The 23,297-nt window shown below is 40.8% G+C and overlaps 1 protein-coding gene and 1 long non-coding RNA gene across 6 annotated transcripts in view; one reads left to right on the top strand and one right to left on the bottom strand.

The window, feature by feature from the left end:
• The window catches only part of LOC110261067 (uncharacterized), a 106,383-nt gene extending 100,928 nt beyond the window's left edge, over window positions 1–5,455 (top strand). The window contains exon 6 of the long non-coding RNA XR_014805093.1: window positions 4,413–5,455. This is a non-coding gene — a long non-coding RNA (uncharacterized LOC110261067). The remainder of the gene's footprint in view (window positions 1–4,412) is intronic.
• Window positions 1–23,297, bottom strand: part of NLRP11 (NLR family pyrin domain containing 11) — a 93,945-nt gene that overhangs the window by 24,936 nt on the left and 45,712 nt on the right. For 4 of the 5 annotated variants that reach the window (XM_084958885.1, XM_021095068.2, XM_084958886.1 and 1 more), the window contains 2 exons: window positions 22,637–22,807; window positions 19,046–19,500 (listed from right to left, as the gene is read on the bottom strand). In XM_084958885.1, the coding sequence (XP_084815011.1) occupies window positions 19,221–19,500; window positions 22,637–22,807 (451 nt within the window). In that variant the 3' untranslated portion in view covers window positions 19,046–19,220. Of the gene's footprint in view, window positions 1–19,045; window positions 19,501–22,636; window positions 22,808–23,297 lie in introns of those variants that run through there. The other variant, XM_021095065.2, reaches the window with a different exon arrangement.

Below are 23,297 nucleotides of genomic sequence, written 5' to 3' on the forward strand. Positions count from 1 at the left end.
CAATGCAATCCCTATCAAATTACCCATGACATTTTTCACAGAACTAGAACAAACAATCCAAACATTTATATGGAACCACAAAAGACCCAGAATCGCCAAAGCAATCCTGAGAAACAAAAACCAAGCAGGAGGCATAACTCTCCCAGACTTCAAAAAATATTACAAAGCCACGTCATCAAAACAGAGAGACAGACCAATGGAACAGAATACAGAATCCGGAAATAAACCCTGACACCTATGGTCAATTCATCTTTGACAAGGGAGGCAAGAACATCAAATGGGAAAAGGAAAGTCTATTCAGCAAGCATTGCTGGGAAACCTGGACAGCTGCATGCAAAGCAATGAAACTAGAACACACCCTCACACCATGCACAAAAATAAACTCCAAATGGCTCAAAGACTTAAATATACGACAGGACACCATCAAACTCCTAGAAGAAAACATAGGCAAAACACTCTCTGACATCAACATCATGAACATTTTCTCAGGTCAGTCTCCCAAAGCAATAGAAATTAGAGCAAAAATAAACCCATGGGACCTCATCAAACTGAAAAGCTTTTGCACAGCAAAGGAAACCCAAAAGAAAACAAAAAGACAACTTACAGAATGGGAGAAAACAGTTTCAAATGATGCAACTGACAAGGGCTTAATCTCTAGAATATACAAGCAACTTATACAACCCAACAGCAAAAAAACCAATCAATCAATGGAAAAATGGGCAAAAGACCTGAATAGACATTTCTCCAAAGAAGATATACAGATGGCCAACAAACACATGAAAAAATGCTCAACATCACTGATTATAAGAGAAATGCAAATCAAAACTACCACGAGATACCATCTCACACCAGTCAGAATGGCCATCATTAATAAATCCACAAATAACAAGTGCTGGAGGGGCTGTGGAGAAAAGGGAACCCTCCTGCACTGCTGGTGGGAATGTAAACTGGTACAGCCACTATGGAGAACAGTTTGGAGATACCTTAGAAATCTATACATAGAACTTCCATATGACCCTGCAATCCCACTCTTGGGCATCTATCCGGACAAAGCTCCACTTAAAAGAGACACATGCACCCGCATGTTCTTTGCAGCACTATTCACAATAGCCCGGACATGGAAACAACCCAAATGTCCATCAACAGATGATTGGATTCGGAAGATGTGGTATATATACACAATGGAATACTACTCAGCCATAAAAAAAGAATGACATAATGCCATTTGCAGCAACATGGATGGAACTAGAGAATCTCATACTGAGTGAAGTGAGCCAGAAAGACAAAGGCAAATACCATATGATATCACTTATAACTGGAATCTAATATCCAGCACAAATGAACATCTCCTCAGAAAAGAAAATCATGGACTTGGAGAAGAGACTTGTGGCTGCCTGATGGGAGGGGGAGGGAGTGGGAGGGATCGGGAGCTTGGGCTTATCAGACACAGTTTAGAATAGATTTACAAGGAGATCCTGCTGAGTAGCATTGAGAACTTTGTCTAGATACTCATGTTGCAACAGAAGAAAGGGTGGGGGAAAAAATGTAATTGCAATGTATACATGTAAGGATAACCTGACCCCCTTGCTGTACAGTGGGAAAATAAATAAAAATTATTAAAAAAAAAAAAGACATCTTGTCCTAGAATTTTCTTTCTCGGGATGGTTTTAATTACTGATTCATTCTCATTTGTGACTGGTCTGTCCAGGTTTTCTATTTCGTCTTGATTCAGTCTTGGTAGGTTATGTGTTTCTAGGAATTTATGCATTTTCTAGGTTATCCACCTTGTTGGTACGTAATTTTTCACAGTAGTCCCTTATGGTCGTTTTTATATCTGAGACACATGTTGTAATGTCTCCTTTGTCATTTCTCATTTTATTCTAGTCTTCCCTTTTTTTCTTAGTCTAGCTAAGCATTCATTGCCTCTTATCTTTTCAAAAAATCAACTATTAGTTTTGTTTTCTTCTATTCTGTATTTGATTTATTTACCAATTTTTATTATATTACTCTTGCTGATAATGCTGGGCTCAGTTTCTTTTATCTGGTTCCATGTGGTATAAAGTTGGGTAGCTTGATATCTCTCTTCTTTAATGAGGGAATTTATTGCTATAAGCTTTCCTTTAGTGCTACTTTTGCTGCATCTCACAAATTTTGAATTGTTTTCATTTTCATTTCCCCTAATATATTTTAACAATTTCCTTTTATTTATTCTTTGGCTTATGGTTGTTTAAGAGGGTGTTGCTTAATTTTCATTTTTTTAAAAATTTTTCCAATATTCTTGCTGTTACTGACTTTTCCTTTCATACAATTGTGGTTGGAAAAGGTACTTGGTATGATGTCAAAATTAAATTTAAGACTTGTATTATGACCTAACATGTAATCTATCTTGGAAACTGTTCCATGTCCATGTGCACTTGAGAAGAATACATATTCTGGTGCTGTTGAGTGGAATGTTCTGTATATGTCAGTTAGGTACACTTATCTATAGTGTTATTCAAGTCTGCTGATTTTTAAATTGATTTTTTATTTTAAAATATGAAAAATTTGAAAGCTGTGCTATACATTTCACATAAATGAGGCCAAAGTTTTATTATAGTATTTCAAGGCAGAAATATTATTAGCATCTCACTGAAGTGGAATCTAACCTAAGTGAAATCTCTTATTGAAGAATGTTCGGAATGTTTGTGAAGAGATAGGGAGTGAAGCTCCGTTGTGTGAAGCTCGGTTCAAAGCTTTTCACCCTACCATGGTGCTTCCTACAAAACCATCTGGTGGTGTCACAAACATGTTTTTGTGTACCTATTATGTCTTAGAAACTAACAAATGCATGAGACACTTACTCGATGCTTTGCCATTTTAAGGTTGAAGTTGAAATTCAGAGAGTCAATCATTTGTCCAAGGCATAACAGATATGTTTGCATTAGAAAATGCTCAATTCCTCTCCTGAGAACTTTAAAGTACTTTTCAGGCAAAACCAGAGCTGAGATCTTGTTTTCCAAATGTCTCAAGAGCCAGAGTAGATACAGAAGTAGAGAGTCAAACTTGCACCTGTTGATTCTCAATCACTACATAGAATTGCTCATGATAATCATATTTTAGGGAAAATATTGTCCATTATCATAAGAGCTATATAGGTGAGGTTACAACAAAGGGAATTCAGTAGATCAAGTTTTCCATAGAAAACAGAGCATGTACTTTTAGTGCCAAGTGGACCTGGCAGTGGTTGAAACAAAGGCTTTTCAGACTTGGGTATAAAATCTGTATGCAGTGTGGGTCCCTCTAAGACAAGACGATGGAACTAGACACCTTAAAGCCAAGGATGCCTGTAAAAGAAGGAATATCCTGCTTCTAAACTTCCAACAACTGAATAGCTTAGTAAATTAATACAATGTGACTACTTTTAAAGAATGACAGGGGTTCCTGCTGTGGCACAGTGGGTTAAGGACCAAGAATTACAACAGCTGTGGCATAGGTTGCAGCTGAAGCTCCTACTTGATCCTGGTCCTAGGAAATTCCATATGCCACGGGTGCAACTGAAAAGAATGACAGCAGGGGGAAAAAAAGGTACATTTTCAAAACCCCAGAAGTCCCACTTTGTCCTTAGGGGAAGCTTGCCAAAACATGTATCTGAGATTAGCCTGCCTTTTTTTTTTTTTTTTTTTTTTTTTGCCACCTAGAGCTCTTCCACATAGTATTTGTGTCATGAGATATGTTTATACACTATTTTCTTAGCCTCTTTGCTGAAAACTCTATCTTGTCCTGCTTTACTTTACCCCATCCTCCTGCTTGAAAAACAGAGGCAGTGACAGTGAATGACTCAAGCTTAAGAACAAAGACCTAAAGGCATAAATTATTCCTGTGGTCAGCTGAATGAGGACTTAATGCGTTGGTCTAGGCACGCTGGACCTGTGCAGACTGGCACGCTGTTTCCGCAGCACGATATGTCCTCTTAAGAATAAAAGAGGAGCCCCATAGCCCCAAGGGGTTTATGAGGGGTCGTTAGCTGGATATGCATTAGCAAGGAAGAACCGAGGTGCAAACCTAGGCACACCAGGTTGCTGCAAATAGGCTAGCTCTGCAGAAGCACAATGGTGATTCTCTAGATGCTATCTATGCATAGATAGCTGAGGCCACGCTTTCTCAAATGCTAATGATTGTTAAATACCTAAAGGTCAGAGTAAAAGCTTAATCAGCAACTGGCTAAGTGACTTTTAAAATAACTTAAAAAAAACCCCCTATATCCTGCACCTACAACCCCCTTCTCAGGTGACATAATCCTAAAGAACGCAATAAAAGCAGTGTGGTTTCTTGAGGCAGGGCTCTTGGTCCCTGAGACCTTGAGTCCCCCAGTTCCCACCTTTACTTAAGATAAATGTCTCTGTGTCTTGTTTTATGTTAACTTTTTTCCTTAGGTTTCATAGCACCCGTTCTTCAGCCCCATCCTGCTCAGCTGGTCTCGGCATATTTGTGTTGCATATGGACTGACTCCACGCTTGAGTCGGGCATCACTGCCAGTGGATGTTCCCAGGTTGCAGCCAGGTTTAAGCCAGGTTGAAGGGAAAATGCTGCCATGATCTGCACTGAGGAATCCAGGCCCTGACCCTGCTGAGTAATTGCTGTATCAGGAACTGTTCTCAGTGCTTTGGAGTCCTAGCCAATGGAGGTGGTCTTTATGGAAAGCCCCATTCCTTGACGTCTAGACATTCTGGTTCATTCAGACCAAGGCATTCTCACTGACAAAAAAACCCTGGGTAGTGTATATTCCTGAGCTGGTTTCAAGCTTGGAAGAGAAGCCTGGAAATGTGTTTGGAAGAGGTTTTTAGTTTTTAAGTGTGGAATCTAGGTCAGGGTTTCTGCATATTGGCAGTATTGACACTAGAGACCAGGTCGATATATGTTGCAAAAGGATGTACTTTGCACGAGGATCTTCATTAGCAACCCTGCCTCCTACCCACTAGATTCTGGTATAAGCACCACTTATCTCAGTTGTGACAGCTATAATGGTCTCCAGACATTTCCCCACATGTCCTTGGGGACAGAAAGTAAACTGTTTGACAACCACTGATCTCAAAATGCTGCTGGATACCTAGTGTCAGCGTTGTGAGCGGATGTGTCGCTGCACAGAGGCAGTTTGTTTTCTGTGGGTGTAATTTGGAAAGGATTTGAATGCGTGGACGACGCTAGGCAAATCATAAATTCCAACAAAACCTCGAAGTATCTGTTTTTCACCTTGTAAAAGGGAGGTTAAAATAATTAGTTTTATTCACTGTTAAACTCTGAGGAATGCATTGTCAAGTAAAGTGATTAATCTTCTTAGGTTATACATGTGTGTTTGTATATTACTAATATTCCAGAAAGTATAAAACAGCTACCAATTCCATCTTTGGTTACGTTGCTAAAATGCCACAGAAATGAGTAAATTTCCTTATCAAATAAACTCTTGTCATCTATTTAACCATGGACATTGTGAGTCTTTTGTCATTCACAGATTGTTACTGTTTCACTCCGATTCTTCTCTGAAAGTAAGAACGCTTCCTAATGGCATCACTTGATTAACTTTGAGCCTAGGCTGCTGGACTCCGTAAGAACTTCCAGAACTAATGAAGAAGCTGACAGGGACTGGCTAACACAGATCAAGTAGACAAGAATTAATTACGTGCGGCTGAATGAACCAATGAGAACAGTGATAATCTTTAATGAATTTTTGTTCAAAACAAGGCTGGTTCTTTAAAGTTCTGATTGCTACATTTAAGGAAACCTTTTTATCTTTCCTTTTAAATTAGAGCAACATGGTAAGTTATTCCTTCATAACAGAACTGAGGCCCATGTATCTTTTTTCCCTACCTTACGCCTCCAGAATTTGGAAACTCTTACTAAGTATTCCAATTTTCATGGCACCACAGTTATTTGTTTAAGTTCAGTAAAAATCTGTTCTTCTTGGAAGAGGTTACAACTGCCAACATTGATTAAAGTACCAAGGCTTTGACTAGAATGTCATATTTAAGAATAATATGCACTGAATTAGATGTGACCAGGTAACGTTAAGGTGGACTTTAAGGAGCAATGCGTATAAAGCTCTGCTTATAAAAACCAGCTTGTACCTGGATTACAGACATTCCTGCTTTACAGGTGAGAAAGGAAGGTCAGTTCCCAGCAAACACAGGAACCTCAGAATACCTGTGAGCATCAAGAAGAAAGAAATCCACCCAAATCTACAGCCAAAATCTGGTGGCCATTTTTTTGGCTTGGCTTCCTGGTGTTGAGAGGCTTTTAAAAATCCAATTTGTGATTCCTTATGAAAAGCAAAGCAAGCTCCGAAAAGAGCTTAAATCACTATTTTTTCTGTACTAATATAAATAATCAGGCCCCAATGTATGAGGCCAGACCCCTTTTTCACACACATTAGAGTTGCTTTGACTATCTTCAATAGAAACGGGGGTGATGATAGAATTTTTTAAATGGAAAACTGTATCCTTGTGAGTTCTGTCTGGCACATTTTGCCATTCCTTACCAAATTCCGAATTCTTCTAGTTCCTTCAATACATGGCTGTAGCTCCCCAAATTAATGTCTCTATGTTTTCCCCCTGTCTGTCTAGGAATCATGAGAAAAGAAATCCTTTTCTTGGAGTTCTGCAAGCTGAACGACTTCATATAATCCTAAAATAATACCACGACAGGTCAACTATGAGCAAACATCATGCTGCCTGCTCTACAGCCTACTCAAATTTCACTGGAACATCCGATGCCTTCATCAGAGACATTGTAACAGCAAACCAGGAAAATGCCTTAGGTGGCCATGGCCATCCCTACCCCATCACCTAAAAATGCTTCCAGGTAGAGTCTAAAAAGCTCAACCAGTTGCCTTCTTGACTCAGCTGGATTTCTAACTATTAACCTTTCATTTTCATAGAAACTCCACTCATCAAATAGCTGAGTACTGAGACAATCCAACAGATAATTTCTTCTACCAATTCCCATCAGATGGTTCAGCTGAACCTTAACGAATAGAAGGCAAGTAATGAGAAAGTGGATTTATGTTGTTCAGAAGAGAGAGTAATATTTCTTCTTTCTTGAAAACATGGGAACTGACAGGTTGGTCAAGTCAAGCATTTCTTTAGTCAGGCTCCTGAACCTTCTCCTAGGCCATCTGTGAACTTCCTTACAAAATCCAGTTTTAGCAAGGCCCCTGCAGTCAGAACCCCCCCCCACTCTGGAGATCTCACCACCCTCAACACCTGATCAGGTGACGCCTCCTCCACCATCCCGCCTGGGGAATGTCTCATCTTGGCCTGTCTTCAGGGAGAATCTTAGTAGGTTCACTGAGGCAGAACCCCCCCCCCCCACAGGGTATTTCCTGTTAGTAATTTCCACCCACTGACTCCCGCCAGCATCTTGGGTATAACTCTCCACTCACCCATGCTGTATGCAGAGTTCAGCTTGGTATCTCTTCCCCCTGGCAGAATTCCATTGCTGTGGTCCCTTTGCCTAATACGATGATCATGAATAAAGTCTGCCTTACCCTTTTTAACAGATATCATCAGTTTTTTTCCTTAATGCTTCTGCCAGTAATGCATTCCTTCAGTTTTTGTGTGAACAGTGAATTTTCACCAATGTCCCTAGGCTAGCAGTGTTTCCCCCACCCCAAGATAAAAACTTGATTCCTTCATGGAGATAAAAGAGAAGGAGATGATTTTCCTGTGAAAAAAAAGGATCGTGATGGTTCAAAGAAAGATGACAGAAAATGACTGTCTCATTAGATAAGTCTTTGGCCTTTGCCCAGTTACACACAACCCTCTATACTTCTATGGATGTAACATTCATTTAATTTTATATGTATATATATTTTTTGTTTCCCCAATACATTATTTTTTTCCTACTGTACAGCATGGTGACCCAGCAACACTTTTTTTTTCTTTTTTTTTTTTTTTATTTTCCCACTGTACAGCAAGGGGGTCAGGTTATCCTTACATGTATACATTGCAATTACATTTTTTCCCCCACCCTTTCTTCTGTTGCAACATGAGTATCTAGACAAAGTTCTCAATGCTACTCAGCAGGATCTCCTTGTAAATCTATTCTAAACTGTGTCTGATAAGCCCAAGCTCCCGATCCCTCCCACTCCCTCCCCCTCCCATCAGGCAGCCACAAGTCTCTTCTCCAAGTCCATGATTTTCTTTTCTGAGGAGATGTTCATTTGTGCTGGATATTAGATTCCAGTTATAAGTGATATCATATGGTATTTGCCTTTGTCTTTCTGGCTCACTTCACTCAGTATGAGATTCTCTAGTTCCATCCATGTTGCTGCAAATGGCATTATGTCATTCTTTTTTATGGCTGAGTAGTATTCCATTGTGTATATATACCACATCTTCCGAATCCAATCATCTGTTGATGGACATTTGGGTTGTTTCCATGTCCGGGCTATTGTGAATAGTGCTGCAAAGAACATGCGGGTGCATGTGTCTCTTTTAAGTGGAGCTTTGTCCGGATAGATGCCCAAGAGTGGGATTGCAGGGTCATATGGAAGTTCTATGTATAGATTTCTAAGGTATCTCCAAACTGTTCTCCATAGTGGCTGTACCAGTTTACATTCCCACCAGCAGTGCAGGAGGGTTCCCTTTTCTCCACAGCCCCTCCAGCACTTGTTATTTGTGGATTTATTAATGATGGCCATTCTGACTGGTGTGAGATGGTATCTCGTGGTAGTTTTGATTTGCATTTCTCTTATAATCAGCGATGTTGAGCATTTTTTCATGTGTTTGTTGGCCATCTGTATATCTTCTTTGGAGAAATGTCTATTCAGGTCTTTTGCCCATTTTTCCATTGATTGATTGGTTTTTTTGCTGTTGGGTTGTATAAGTTGCTTGTATATTCTAGAGATTAAGCCCTTGTCAGTTGCATCATTTGAAACTGTTTTCTCCCATTCTGTAAGTTGTCTTTTTGTTTTCTTTTGGGTTTCCTTTGCTGTGCAAAAGCTTTTCAGTTTGATGAGGTCCCATGGGTTTATTTTTGCTCTAATTTCTATTGCTTTGGGAGACTGACCTGAGAAAATGTTCATGATGTTGATGTCAGAGAGTGTTTTGCCTATGTTTTCTTCTAGGAGTTTGATGGTGTCCTGTCGTATATTTAAGTCTTTGAGCCATTTGGAGTTTATTTTTGTGCATGGTGTGAGGGTGTGTTCTAGTTTCATTGCTTTGCATGCAGCTGTCCAGGTTTCCCAGCAATGCTTGCTGAATAGACTTTCCTTTTCCCATTTGATGTTCTTGCCTCCCTTGTCAAAGATGAATTGACCATAGGTGTCAGGGTTTATTTCCGGATTCTGTATTCTGTTCCATTGGTCTGTCTCTCTGTTTTGATACCAGTACCACACTGTTTTGATGACGTGGCTTTGTAATATTTTTTGAAGTCTGGGAGAGTTATGCCTCCTGCTTGGTTTTTGTTTCTCAGGATTGCTTTGGCGATTCTGGGTCTTTTGTGGTTCCATATAAATGTTTGGATTGTTTGTTCTAGTTCTGTGAAAAATGTCATGGGTAATTTGATAGGGATTGCATTGAATCTGTAGATTGCTTTGGGTAGTATGGCCATTTTTATAATATTGATTTTCCCAGTCCAGGAACATGGAATATCTTTCCATTTCTTTACATCTTCTTTGATTTCTTTGATTAAAGTTTTATAGTTCTCGGCATATAGGTCCTTTACCTCCTTGGTCAGGTGTATTCCGAGGTATTTGATTTTGTGAGGTGCAATTTTAAAAGGTATAGTATTTTTGTATTCCTTTTCTAAGGTTTCATTGCTGGTATACAGAAATGCAACTGACTTCTGAATGTTAATCTTATATCCTGCTACTTTGCTGAATTTATTAATCAGTTCAAGTAGTTTTGGGGTTGAGTCCTTAGGATTTTCTAGGTATAGTAGCATGTCATCTGCATACAGTGACAGTTTGATCTCTTCTCTTCCTATATGGATGCCTTTTATTTCTTTTGTTTGTCTAATTGCTGTGGCTAGGACTTCCAAAACTATGTTGAAGAGCAGTGGTGAGAGTGGGCATCCCTGTCTTGTTCCAGATTTGAGTGAGAAGGCTTTCAGTTTTTCCCCATTGAGGATTATATTTGCTGTGGGTTTGTCAGAAATGGCTTTGATTATGTTCAGGAATGTTCCCTCTATACCCACTTTGGCGAGGGTCTTGATCATGAATGGATGTTGGACTTTGTCAAATGCTTTTTCTGCGTCTATTGAGATGATCATATGATTTTTGACTTTTCTTTTGTTAATGTGGTGTATGATGCTGATTGATTTGCATATGTTGAACCATCCTTGTGAACCTGGGATGAACCCAACCTGGTCATGGTGTATAATTTTTTTGGTATGTTGTTGGATTCGATTGGCTAAGATTTTGTTGAGCATTTTTGCATCTATATTCATCAATGATATTGGGCGATAGTTTTCTTTTTTGGTGGTATCTCTGTCTGGTTTTGGAATGAGGGTGATGGTGGCCTCATAGAATGTCTTTGGGAGTATTCCTTCTTCTTCAACCTTTTGAAAGAGTTTAAGGAGGATGGGCACCAATTCCTCTTTATATGTTTGATAAAATTCACCTGTGAAGCCATCTGGTCCTGGACTTTTATTTGTAGGGAGTGATTTTATGACCTCTTCAATTTCATTTCTAGTGATGGGTCTGTTCAGTTGGTCTGTTTCTGCTTGATTCAGTTTTGGCAGGCTGTAAGATTCTAGAAAATTGTCCATTTCTTCCAGATTGTCAAACTTGTTGCCATACAGTTGTTCATAGTATTCTCTTATGGTTTTTTGCATTTCTGCTGTATCTGTTGTGATTTCTCCTTTTTCATTTATAATTTTGGTTATTTGGGTTCTTTCTCTCCTCTTTTTAGTGAGTCTGGCCAGGGGTTTGTCAATTTTGTTCACCTTTTCAAAGAACCAGCTCTTGGTTTTATTAATTTTCTCTATTGTTTTTTGAGTCTCTATTTTATTGATTTCTTCTTTGATCTTTATAATTTCCTTCCTTCTGCTGACTTTAGGTCTTTTTTGTTCTTCTTTTTCTAATTCATTTAGGTGGAGGGTTAAGTTGTCAATTTGGGATCTTTCTTCTTTTTTGAGAAAGGCCTGTATTGCTATAAATTTCCCTCTGAGCACTGCTTTCCCAGCATCCCATAGATTTTGAGAGGTTGTGTCTTCATTATTGTTTGTTTCAAGGTAGTTTTTAATTTCCTTCTTGATTTCCTCATTGACCCATTGGTTTTTTAGTAGCATGTTGTTTAGTCTCCATCTAGTAGGTTTTTTCTCTTTCCTTTTCCCATGGTTGATTTGTAATTTCATGGAGTTGTGGTCAGAGAAGATACTTGAGATAATTTCTATGCTTCTGAATTTGATGAGATTTGCTTTGTGTCCCAATATGTGGTCGATTCTTGAGAATGTTCCATGAGCATTTGAGAAGACTGTGTATTCTGATTTTTTTGGATGTAGTGTCCTGAAGATATCAATTAAGTCTAACTTTTCTATTGTTTCCTTTAGGATCTCTGTTGCTTTATTGGTTTTCTGTCTAGAGGATCTGTCCATTGATGTGAGGGGGGTATTTAGGTCTCCTGCTATGATTGTATTCTCATCAATATCTCCCTTTATGTCTGTTAATATTTGTTGTGTGTATCTGGGTGCTCCTATATTTGGGGCATATATGTTGATGATAGTAACATCCTCTCCTTGGATGGATCCCTTAATCATTAAGTAGTGTCCTCCTTTGTCTTTCTTTATGCCTTTTGTTTTAAAGTCTATTTTGTCTGATATGAGCGTTGCGACTCCTGCTTTTCTGTCATGTCTATTGGCGTGAAATATTTTTCCCCACCCTTTCACTTTCAATCTATATGTATCTTTTGTCCTAAGGTGAGTTTCTTGTAGGCAGCATATTGAAGGTTTTTGCCTTTTTATCCACTCAGCCACTCTGTGTCTTTTGATTGGGGCATTCAGTCCATTGACATTTAAGGTGATAATTGATAGATGATTATTTATTGCCATTTGAACCTCGTGTTCCAGTTGATTCTATGGTTCTCCATTCTTCCTTTCTTTCTTTTTTTTTTTTTTTTTTTTTTTTTTTTGGTTGGATGGTCTCCTGTTATTATCTGCTTGAGTGTATTTTTTTTTCATTTTTTGCAAATGCAATATTTGGTTTTGGCTTGTGGTTGCCCTGTTTTTTAAGAATGCTAACCCCTTCCCATAATTGTGTGTTTTAGCCTGATGGTCCTGTAAGTTCAAACACTTCATTACTATATTAAAATTAAGAAGAGAGACATACATACAAACAAAAAGGGTTATTTACTTCCTAACATCCCTTGCCCACATTTTATGGTTTTGATGACTCTTTTTTATTTTTTTCTTTTAAATTTTATTTTGTTTGAAGCATGTTCATGATTAAATCTGTATGCTGGCTTATTTGAGTGACTGCTCTCTGATTGCAGTTTCCTCGGTCCTAGTTCTTCCTCTTCTTCTTCTTTTGTTTTCTTCTCTTTTTTCTTCCCTTTCCTTCCTTTCTTTTTGGTTTAGAGAAGCCCTTTCAATATTTCCTTTAACCTGGGTTTTGTGTTGCTGTATTCTTTAAGTTTTTGTTTGTTGGGAAAAATTTTTATTTCCCCTTCTATTTTAAATGATATTCTTGCTGGATAGAGTATTCTAGGTTGCATATTTTTTCCTTTGAGCACTTTAAATATCTTTTGCCATTCCCTCCTGGCCTGTAATGTTTCTGTAGAGAAATCAGCTGATATTCTTATGGGGGTGCCCTTGTAGGTAACATTCTGTTTTTCTCTTGCTGCCTTTAGGATCCTCTCTTTATCACTAACTTTTGCCATTTTTATTATGATGTGTCTTGGTGTGGGTCTGTTTGGGTTCAGTTTGTTTGGGGCCCTCTGTGCTTCTTGTATCTTGAACCCAGTATCCTTTAGATTTGGGAAGTTTGCAGCGATAATTTCTTCAAATATATTTTCCATCCCCTTATCTTTTTCTACTCCTTCTGGAATTCCTATTATGCGTAGATTGGCCCGCTTTATATTATCCCATAGGTCTCTTATATTGCTTTCCAGTTTTTTGATTCGGTTTTCTGTCTGTTGACCGGATTGAGTGATTCCCATTATTCTATCTTCCATATCACGGATTCGTTCTTCTGCATTATTCATTCTGGTTTTTACTGCCCCTAGTTCAGTTTGCATCTCTGCAAATGAATGTTCTAGTTTTTCTTGGCTCCCTCCTTATATTTTCTAGTTCCTTTCTGAGGGTATCTGCATTACTGTTCATATCTTCTCTTAATTCCTTCAGTATTTTCACTATTTCTCTTTTGAACTCCAGGTCTGTCTGACTGCAGAGATCTGTTTCATTGTTGACTGCTTTAGGTGAGTTCTCCTGTTGGTTTGACTGGGGGTGGTTTCTCAGCTTCTTCATCTTGCTTGTTGTTTTCTTTCTCCTGAAGGAGTTGTACTCTCCATTATCGGGCAGTGTTTGCCTTGTCACTGCCGTGGAATATTTCCTGAGGGCTGGCGTTGTTGGTCAATCTTTTTTGAGGCAGTGTGGCTTTTCTGGAGTGTTGATGGGGCTAACAGTGTTTCTTTGAAGCAAAGGAGGGCTTCCTGAGGGCAGACAGGACTGGGAGGTCCACACCACGATGGTAGCAGATTTCACTTGGTCATGCAGAGCTTGCTCTGGTGGTGTTTTTAGGCTGTGGGGTTCTTGCAGGGGGTTGGCGGTGTTGGGCAGCTGCTCTTCAGGGGTGCATCACCCCCTGGGGGCTGGAGCAGCTATCTGGGTCACTGAGAACCTAAGAGGCTCTTCCCTAGGGCAGCCCAACTCAGAAGGATGGCCTGAGAATGTAGGCGGATCTTTTCACAATCTGGCCGAGCTTGTTGCAGCTTTTCTGGGCTGCAGGGGCTCTTCCAGGGGGCTGGTGGTGCTGAGCAGTTATTCCGTGAGAGTGGGGCACCCCCTGGGGGCTTGGGCGGGTAGCAGGGCTGTTGGAGACCCAAGAGGCTCCTCGCCAGGGCAGCCCAACTCAGAAAATCCGTCTGAGATCTTTTCCCAACTCGGCCAAGCTTGTTGCAGCTTTTCTGGGCTGCAGGGGGTCCTTCCTGGAGCTGGCAGTCCTATGCAGCTGATCCACTAGGGCACCCCCTGGGGGCTTGGGCAGGTAGCAGGGCCGTTGGAAACCCAAGAGGCTCCTCCCTGGGGCAGCCTGACTCAGAAAAACCGTCCGAGAATTAGGCCGATCTATTCAAAGCTTGGCTAGGCTTGTTCTAGCTTTTCTGGGCTGCAGGCCTTTTCTCAGGGGCTGGTGGTGTTTGGTGCTGCTCTGCGGAAGGGTAGCCCCTCCAAAGGGCAAGCAGGCCTGTGCAGGGACAGCCCCTGCAGTGGTAGGCTTCAGGCAATTGTTGAGGCCAGCCCTCCTGGATGGCAGGCAGCCCCAGGTTCGGTGAGAGTGTAGGGGGTGGTGGGGGTGGGGGGAGGGGATGCACTGGGAAGCACAGCTTTCTGCTAGCTAGCGGGCCTGTAAGCTTGCTGTGGCGTGGGGGGTATTCTATGGGGACCCACCCCTTCTTCTCTCCCCTCCCCAGCACGGGCGCAGACCTGGCTCTTGTCCCAGGTTCCCTCTGATGCGGCTTTCCACTTCCCCGCCCCTTTAGTATGTTCCCTTCCTCTGGGACAGCTTTGTTTTCTAGTCTCCCAGGCAGTCTCTGCCCCCTCAAATGGTCTCTAGATCTCCCAAGCAGTTTCCGCTCCCCCCCCAGCCCTTTCTCAGGGTCTAACCTCTGGAGCCGAGGTCTCAGTGCCCAGCCCCCACCCAGGCGTCCCCCAGCCATTTCTTGGGGACTAACCTTCAGAGGCGAGGTCTCGGTTCCCAGCCCCCACCCAGGCGTCCCCCGGCCCTTTCCCGGGGACTAACTTTCAGAGGCGAGGTCTCAGTGCCCAGCCCCCCCCAGGCGTCCCCCGGCCCTTTCTCGGGGACTAACCTCTGGAGCCGAGCATTCGGTGCCCAGCCCCCACCCAGGCGTCTCAATTTTTGGTGACTGTGCCCGTAGTTCAGATGGTCTGTTGGGTTCTTGATTGGCTTTTCCGTACTCCAACTTACTGCTACACTCTTCTCTGCATCTGGAGAGTCCTCTGGTTTGTTTGATCTTTCCCCCGGTAGGTGACTTTCCAGGGTGCGGGATCCCTTTCTCCTCCGCAGCTCCCTTTTGGGAGCGCCCTTCCCGCTCGGATTCACCTTCTCTCACTCTCCTATTTTTCCCATTCTGCCCAGTAATGTCACGAACTTCTAGCCGTTGTTGGAGTTTAGGTTCCTCTGCCAGCGATTGGTTGCTGTTCTGTGCGAGTCATTTATTCTGTAGATGTGCTTTTTTTGTTGTGTTTGGGGAGAGGGCGAGGGTGTCCCCCTACTCCTCCGCCATCTGGACAAGATGTCTTAATGGCTGAATTCTACCAGACATTCCAAGAAGAATCAATACCAGTGTTTCTTTATTTTATCTTTCTTTTTCTTTTTTTGTATTTTCTAGGGCTGCACCCATGGCATACGGAGGTTCCCAGGCTAGGGGTCCAGTCAGAGCTGTAGCCGCCAGCCTACACCAGAGCCATGGCAACCCGGGATCTGAGCCACATCTGCAACCCACACCACAGCTCACAGCAACACCGGATCCTTAACCCACTGAGGGAGGCTAGGGATCGAACTCACAACGTCACTGTTCCTCGTCAGATTCGTTAACCACTGTGCTACAATGGGAACACCAATACCAGTGTTTTCTAAACACTTCCCAAGATGAAAAGCAGGAATCATTTCATACTCATTTTATGATACCAGTATCACCCTGATGGAAAATCCAAACAGAAACACCACAAAAAAATAATAATAAAACTTCAGGCATATTTCTTAGTGAACACAGATGCAAAAATCCTCAATAAAATACCTGTAAACTCAACTGAATATCCTTTTAGAAGGATCGCACACTATGGCCAAATGGGATTTATTCCTAGGATGGAAAGATGGTTGCACATAAACCAATCAACGTGACACCACATTAACATATTAAACCCATGATCATCTCAATAGATGCAGAAATAATTAGAAAAAATTCAAAATATTATGATAAAGTCTCTCAAATAAGTATAGAAGGACCTTAGATAAACTCAATAAAAACAATATATGAGAGACCTACAGCCAACATCATTGTGGGCAGTGAAAGCTTCTCCTCTTAGATCTGGTACAGGGCAAAGATACCCACTTTCACCACTCATATTCAACACAGGATGGGAAGTCCTACTCAGAGCAATTAGAGAAGAAAAAGTCATCCAAACTGGAAAGGAAGAAGTAAAATTATTTCTGTACACGACATGATCATGTACACAGAAAATTCTAAAGACTCAAAAATCAACAAAAACAACCTATCAGAATTGATATGTGAATGCAACACAGTTATAAGATACAAAAATCGCCCTACGACAGTACAACTATATATACAAAAGACTATCCAAAACCAAAACTGACAAAACAACCCCATTCACAATACCAACAAAAAGAATAAAATGCTCAGGAATAAACTTAAAGAATTAAAAGATTTGTACGCTGAAAAGTACAAAATATTGAAGGAAGTTAAAGGCATGTTTGAAAGACACTGTTTTCATTGGTTGGAAGAATTGTTAAAATGTCTACCCTACCCAAAGTGATCTACAGATTCATGGCAACTGGTCTAAAAGTCTCCATGGCATTCCTTACAAAAATAGAAAAATCAATCCTAAAATGTGTATGGAACTACACAAAATCTCACGGAGCCCAAGCCATCTGGAGAAATAGCAAAGCTAGAGGCACCACACTTTTTCATTTCAAAACATTACAAAGCAGAGTGATCAAACCATGTGGTATTTGCATTAAACCAGACATAAAAACCAGGGGAACGGTAGAGAGGGTGCAGAAATAAATCCATACACTTATAATCAACTGATCTTCCACAAGGATGTGAAGGACAGAAAATAGGGAAAGGATAGTCTCTTCAGTAAATAGTTTTAGGAAAACAATATACACATTAAGATTTGCAGCAACATGGATGGAACTAGAGAATCTCATGCTGAGTGAAGTGAGTCAGGAAGAGAAAGACAAATACCACATGATATCACTTATATCTGGAATCTAATATATGGCACAAATGAATGTTTCCACAGAAAAGAAAATCATGGACTTGAAGAATAGACCGTGGTGGCCGAGGGGGAGGGAGTGGGATGGATTCGGAGCTTGAGGTTAGTAGATGCAAACTATTGCCTTTGGAATGGATGAGCAATGAGACCCTGCTGTGTAGCACTGGGAACTCTGTCTAGTCACTTATGATGGAGCATGATAATGTGAGAAAAAAGCATGTATGTATGTATGTGTGACTGGGTCACCACGCTGTACAGTAGGAAAAAAAAAGTATTAGGGAATTTTTTTTAAAAAAGAATGAAATTAGACCCTTATCTTACATTACATGTGAAAATCAACCCAAAATGGTTTAAAGACTTACAAGACATGAAACTATAAAACTACTAGAAATAAGCAAGGGAGAAAAGCTCAGTTTGCACAATACATTTTCTGGATATTATACCCAAAGCACAGCCAAGAAAAGCAAAAATAGACAAGTGGGACTGCACCAAATGATAAGCTTTTGCACAGCAATGGAAACTGTCAACAGAGTGAAAAGGTAAGTACAGAATGGAAGAAGATACTTACAAACCATTTATCTGATGAAGGGTTAATATTTCAATGTTAGAAATGTCTACAATACAATAACAATAATGATAATAACTCAGTTAACAAATAGGAGAAGACCTTAATAAACATTTCCAAAAGGTTACACACAAATGGCCACTGCGAATCAAAACTTCAATGAGATATCACCTCACGCTTGTTAGGACGGCTATTATTTTAAAACTAAGTTAAAACAAGAGATAAGGACAGGCGAGGGTGTGGGGCAAAGGGAGATAACACCATTGGTGGGAATGCAAATTGGTACAATCACAACAGGGAACAGTACGTGTGCTCCGGAAAAGGATTTTCCTGCCCTAAGAACCTGTTGATTTAAAAACTCTGCACAATCTGAAAGTTCAGAGTTAAGTTTTTGGGGGGTGAAATGAAGACTCTGTCCCAGGAGGCAGCATTTCACATAGCTCTGAAAATCTTCCTCAAGAGAGGTAGGGGGAAATGGGATAGATTTTGGTGAAGGGGGCGGTACTTGCAATGAAGCACACGTTTTGCAGAAGATCAGTGATAGTCTTGTGAAGGTTACTGGTAGGTACAGGGAGCAGATGTCACCATGAAGGATATTTGTGCTTTTCTAGATTCAATGATATGCAAGAATTGGGCTTATAAAATCTTCTCCTGACAATATCTAACTCTCGGAAGACCTGTTCTGCCTGTTTCCTCAGAGCACAAAGTGTCTCCCTCCTGATCTCCACCCTGAGCTCCTGTCGGGGGTGTTGAGTGTCAGCAGCTGCAGTGGCTCATGATTCCATCCATGTAGAGGCAGATCGAAAGTGCCCATTTGCAGTTCACACACCCTAAAACTACCCAACTTAAATAACTGTTTCCCTTTACCTCTGGCGCTGTATTAGCCCCAGTAGTTCCAAATACTTAGAAATGGGGTCCTGTAAATAGGTCAGAGCTGGAAAAGTTATTCAAGGGTGCCAGTTTCCAACTCCCTCCTTTGAAGAAACTGTAAAAAGAGGATTTTCTGAGATCACACAGACCTCAATTTCCTCTGCAGCTTAGAGGGGAAAGTCACCCTTCTCTCTATGGGACACTGTCATGTATTTATAAGCAGAGGGGGATCAGATAATGCAATAAATACTAGTTGATGCATAAGCCAATCAAGGATGAAGAGTTGACATGGAAGCCCAAAGGAAGGAAGGTAAGATAAAGGTTTCTTTTCAAGGGTTTCTTTGGAAAACTCCACCTAGGCAAAAGAGTGAAAGGACCATAGCTCCTTCCATTCAATCTGGTACTCCACATGCCCTATTGATAAAAGGCATCATACATACATTTTTCCAAAGTATTTTCACCTTTTATTACTTCACATGATGGTTTAATTACTCTTGTGAATAGTGTCGGGGTTTTATAAGGAAAATGGGTAACAAGTCACAAAAATACAAGTGAGATGTGAAAACTCTAATTTTCCTGCGTCTCGATTGTGGTCATAATTTATGTCAAATCCATTTCAGGTAGAAGATGATGGAGGGGGTTGCTTAGAAACTTTAGCTGACTTCTTGTGTCTAAATTTTCTGGGCATGTGGAAACAGATCAAATGCCAGTTAAGTCTGGGCAACACCGGAACAGTCGGAGGAAGACTTACAGCACGAATATCGCCGACATTGTAACTGACTTCTCTGCCTTTCTTTGCAGCCCACGACTGATAAAGGAGGGTGAGTCTCGTGTTTTTCTTTTTTACGGTCAGTAGTGACTTCCAGGTTTCTGCAGCCACGCTGTTTATTTGTAGCCTGAGAAAATCAGGAGAAAGTATTCTGTTAGTTCAAACGAGTCCAACTATTTGCTTACTCCAGACATCATTCTTTGGTATTCTTGAGATTTTCTCATCCTGTCCCTGAGGAAAAAAGGAAAATCAAATCTAGACTAAAACCCCCCATTCATAGAGTACATAGAATTCTCTCCATTCAGCTTTGGAGCACCAGGCAAGAATTCCATTGGGAGGGGAGTTGGAAGTGATTATTAGCCACTGAGACTATGTACTCAATATATAACATGTATATATCATTAGATCCTTAAAACAGGTGATAGCTTTAATCATTTTATAAACTACGTACCTACCATCAAAGTTTTCAACTCAAGCAGGTTTTTATGGTTAGAGAGAAGAGGCAGGTGCTCCAGAGCCCATGCTTGTAATATTTTATTCAGCTTCTTCCAGTCAAGGATGGGGACAGGTAGTTACTTCGGGGTGCTGTGGGCCGTTCTTGTATGTGAATGTGTCAATTCACAATAGATACAGTTACACTTATAATCTGTACCATGTTCATGTCTTCAGTCCCCTGTTTTTGAGCATCTAGTGCTAGGACACAACATCGAAGGGGAAAAAAGTACCTGCCATCATGGGGTTTGTGGTCGAGAGGGATGAAGTCAGTAACAGGCATAATAAGTACATTATGTATTAGAAGATGTAAAATGTCTTAGAGAAAAAGCAACCACTGAAGGGACTGAGGAGAGTTCAGTGTTTGAGTGGCCCCTCTGTGCATCTGAGTGGCTCATTCGATATTCATAGGAAAATATCATTTGGAGAAGAGAAGGGTAAATAACTCATTTTGGGGTCCCTAGCACACTGAGTTTGTGATTTAATTTAAATTTTAAGAGTTATGAGAGGAGTTCCCATTGTGGCTCAGCAGTAACCAGCCCAACTAGTATCTATGAGGGTAGGGATGGGTTTAGGCCTCACTGAGTGAGTTAAGGATATGGCATGGCTCTGAGCTCCAGTGCAGTTCACAGATGTGGCTCAGATATGGCATTACTGTGGCTGTGCTGTAGGACAGCCGCTGCAGCTCCACTTTCACCCACAGCCTGGGAACTTCCATATGCTGTGGCTGTGACCCTAAAAAGGCAAAAAAAAAAAAAAAAAAAAAAAAAAAGAGTTCTGAGAAAAACACCCAGCTAAGAAAACTGTTGGCAAAACACAATGAGGTGACTAGTCTATAACTGATCAATGGGTAAATCCAGGATTTGGGGATATCATGTATTGTTAGATTTGCTATTATCTAAAAGACAAAAGGTAAAAACAGTTGATGAGGATGAGGAGAAAAGAGAGCCCTCGGGCACTGCTGCTGGGGATGTAAATTGGCACAGCCACGATGGAAAAAAGTTTGGAGGTTCCTGCGAAAATTAAAAATACAACTCCTACATGATCTAGCAGTTCTACTTCTAGGTACGTATCTACTAAAATGAAGTTAGTATCCTGACGAGAGAGCCACACTCTTATGTTTATTTCAGCATTATTCGCAATAGCCAAGACATGGATACAACCTACGTGCTCATTAATAGATGTATGGATCAAGAAAAAGTGGTAGATATACAAAGGAATATTTTAAATATACAATATCATACATTTCACATATTATGTCATAGATAATATTATTAAAGGAAGCTGCATTATTTCATTCTTGTTTATGGCTGAGTAGTATTCCACTGTGTTTGTGCCAAGCTGGATGGACTTTGAGGATGTGGAGAGAAATAAGTCAGACAAAGACAAATATGGTAAAGTCTTACTTATATGTCAAATCTTTAAAAAAATTAATTCATAGAAACAGAGTAAGTTGGTGGTTGACCAGGCAGGCGGCAAGAGGGCAGGGAAAATATATGAGGATGGTCCAAGCCTGCAAACTTCCAGTTATAAAAGGAGTCAGTTCTGCCAAATGTAATGTACAGCATGATGAACCGTATAACAATACTTAGCAATATCCTACAGTATACCTGAAATTTGCCAAGAGTCGATCTTAAAAGTTCTCAACAGATACTAAAGATTGTAACTATATGAAATGAAGGATATGTAACTTATTGTGGTAATAATTTCAAATATATACATGTATCTTCAAGTCACCACACTGTACATTTTAAAGTTGTATCATGTTATATGCTGATTATATCTCAGTAAATCTGGGGAAAAACACTGAACCAAGGGAAGAATGAACCAAAGAATACAGGGCAGGTAGAAATGGAATGCTAGGTAATGTCAGAAGTTTCTGTGTATGTAGACAAAATGTGAATATCAACTCTAGTTGGCAGCCTCCAAGATGGTTTTCGGTGAGTCACACCCTTGTTGAGGGGACCCGTGATTTGCTCCTGACCAATAAGCAGACATGATGAGACACCACTCCTTTGATGGGTTTACATGATACTTCTTCCTTGCTAATGAACTCTTTTGCCTTGAAAAAGTTGCTGTAGAGAGCAGTCATCTTTGAGAGGCTCATATGGCAAGGAACAGAGTGTCCCCACCATCCAGATACTAAAACCCTCTGTCCCACAGCCATACAGGAATGGGACTTTGCGGACAAGCACATGCACTTGCAAGCAGATTTTTGCCCCCGTCAAGCCTTCAGATGACCCCAGCCATGGATGGCATCTTCGGGGAAGCCTTGTGGGAGACCCTGAAGAGGACCAGCTAAAGAAATTGTAACGGGACTGACGCCTCACCCACATAAACTGATACAATAAATGTGTGTTGTCTCAACCCTCTGGTAATCCAGGGAGGACAAGCATCTTCATTTTACAAGGAAAAATGACCCAAGATTTGGAGCTAAACAACGTCAAGCTGAGAATTAACATTTTTTTTCCTTCTCTAGGAATAAAAGAGATATCAAAATGGAGAAGGTAAGAAGATAAAAAATAAATATAGACCAGTTGTTATCCTACACCAAGTACACAAAGTCATGCTCATCATCGGTATTTACTCAGCATTGACAAGGTCGTCTGCGCTGAGCAATCTACGTCTATTTCGAATATGCCAACAGAGGAGACTGGTGTGGTTTTTTAGGTACTTGAGTCTGGCAACATGATTTATCATCATCTTGTATGCCTTGGACCCTATCAATATAAAATCATCCCCAACGCGAAAGAAAAGAGCATCCAACTTACCCAACTGCTTCAAGCACACAATCTGGGTGTCCCAAGGCCTCCAGAAGTTGCAGAATCCCTTCATCACGCAAGTCATTTCCAAGAAGATTGAGTTTTTTCAGAGTTTTGCTTCTGATAAGAACCGAGGCGAGAGATGCACAGCAGCCACTGGTTAACATACACTCTTCCAGCCTATAGCAAGGAGAAGCACAGGGAGGTAGAACCCAGTCCTTGGGGAAGCGTGGCAGGCTGAGCCTGTATGTGAGATCCAGTTTACCAAATACATCCCTCACAAGTTCCCTTTCTCTTTTATTAAAGTATAGTTGATTTATAGTGTTGTGCCAATTTTGGCTGTACAGCAGAGGGACCAGTCATACACAGATGCATTCTTCTTCTCATACTACCTCCCATCATGTTCTAGCCCAAGATTGGACGTTCTTGACAAAAGAATTGACCCACTGACAGAGTAGCGTTTTAAACACCAGATCAAAGTGTCTCAGAGTTTTTATTCTCCAACCCACTTCCTTGTATTTTTTTTTCTTTTTAGGGCCACACTTGCAGCATATGGAGGTTCCCAGGCAAGGGGTCCAATCGGAGCTACAGCCACTGGCCTACACCACAGCCACAGCAATGCCAGATCTGAGCCACATCTGTGACCTACACCACAGCTCATGGCAACGCC

This window comes from Sus scrofa, chromosome 6 (assembly GCF_054392235.1).
Source record: "Sus scrofa isolate SSC_HxYL_T2T_F1_AM1 chromosome 6, Sscrofa_HxYL_maternal_Yorkshire_Landrace_v2.0, whole genome shotgun sequence".
Classification (NCBI taxonomy): Eukaryota; Metazoa; Chordata; class Mammalia; order Artiodactyla; family Suidae; genus Sus; species Sus scrofa.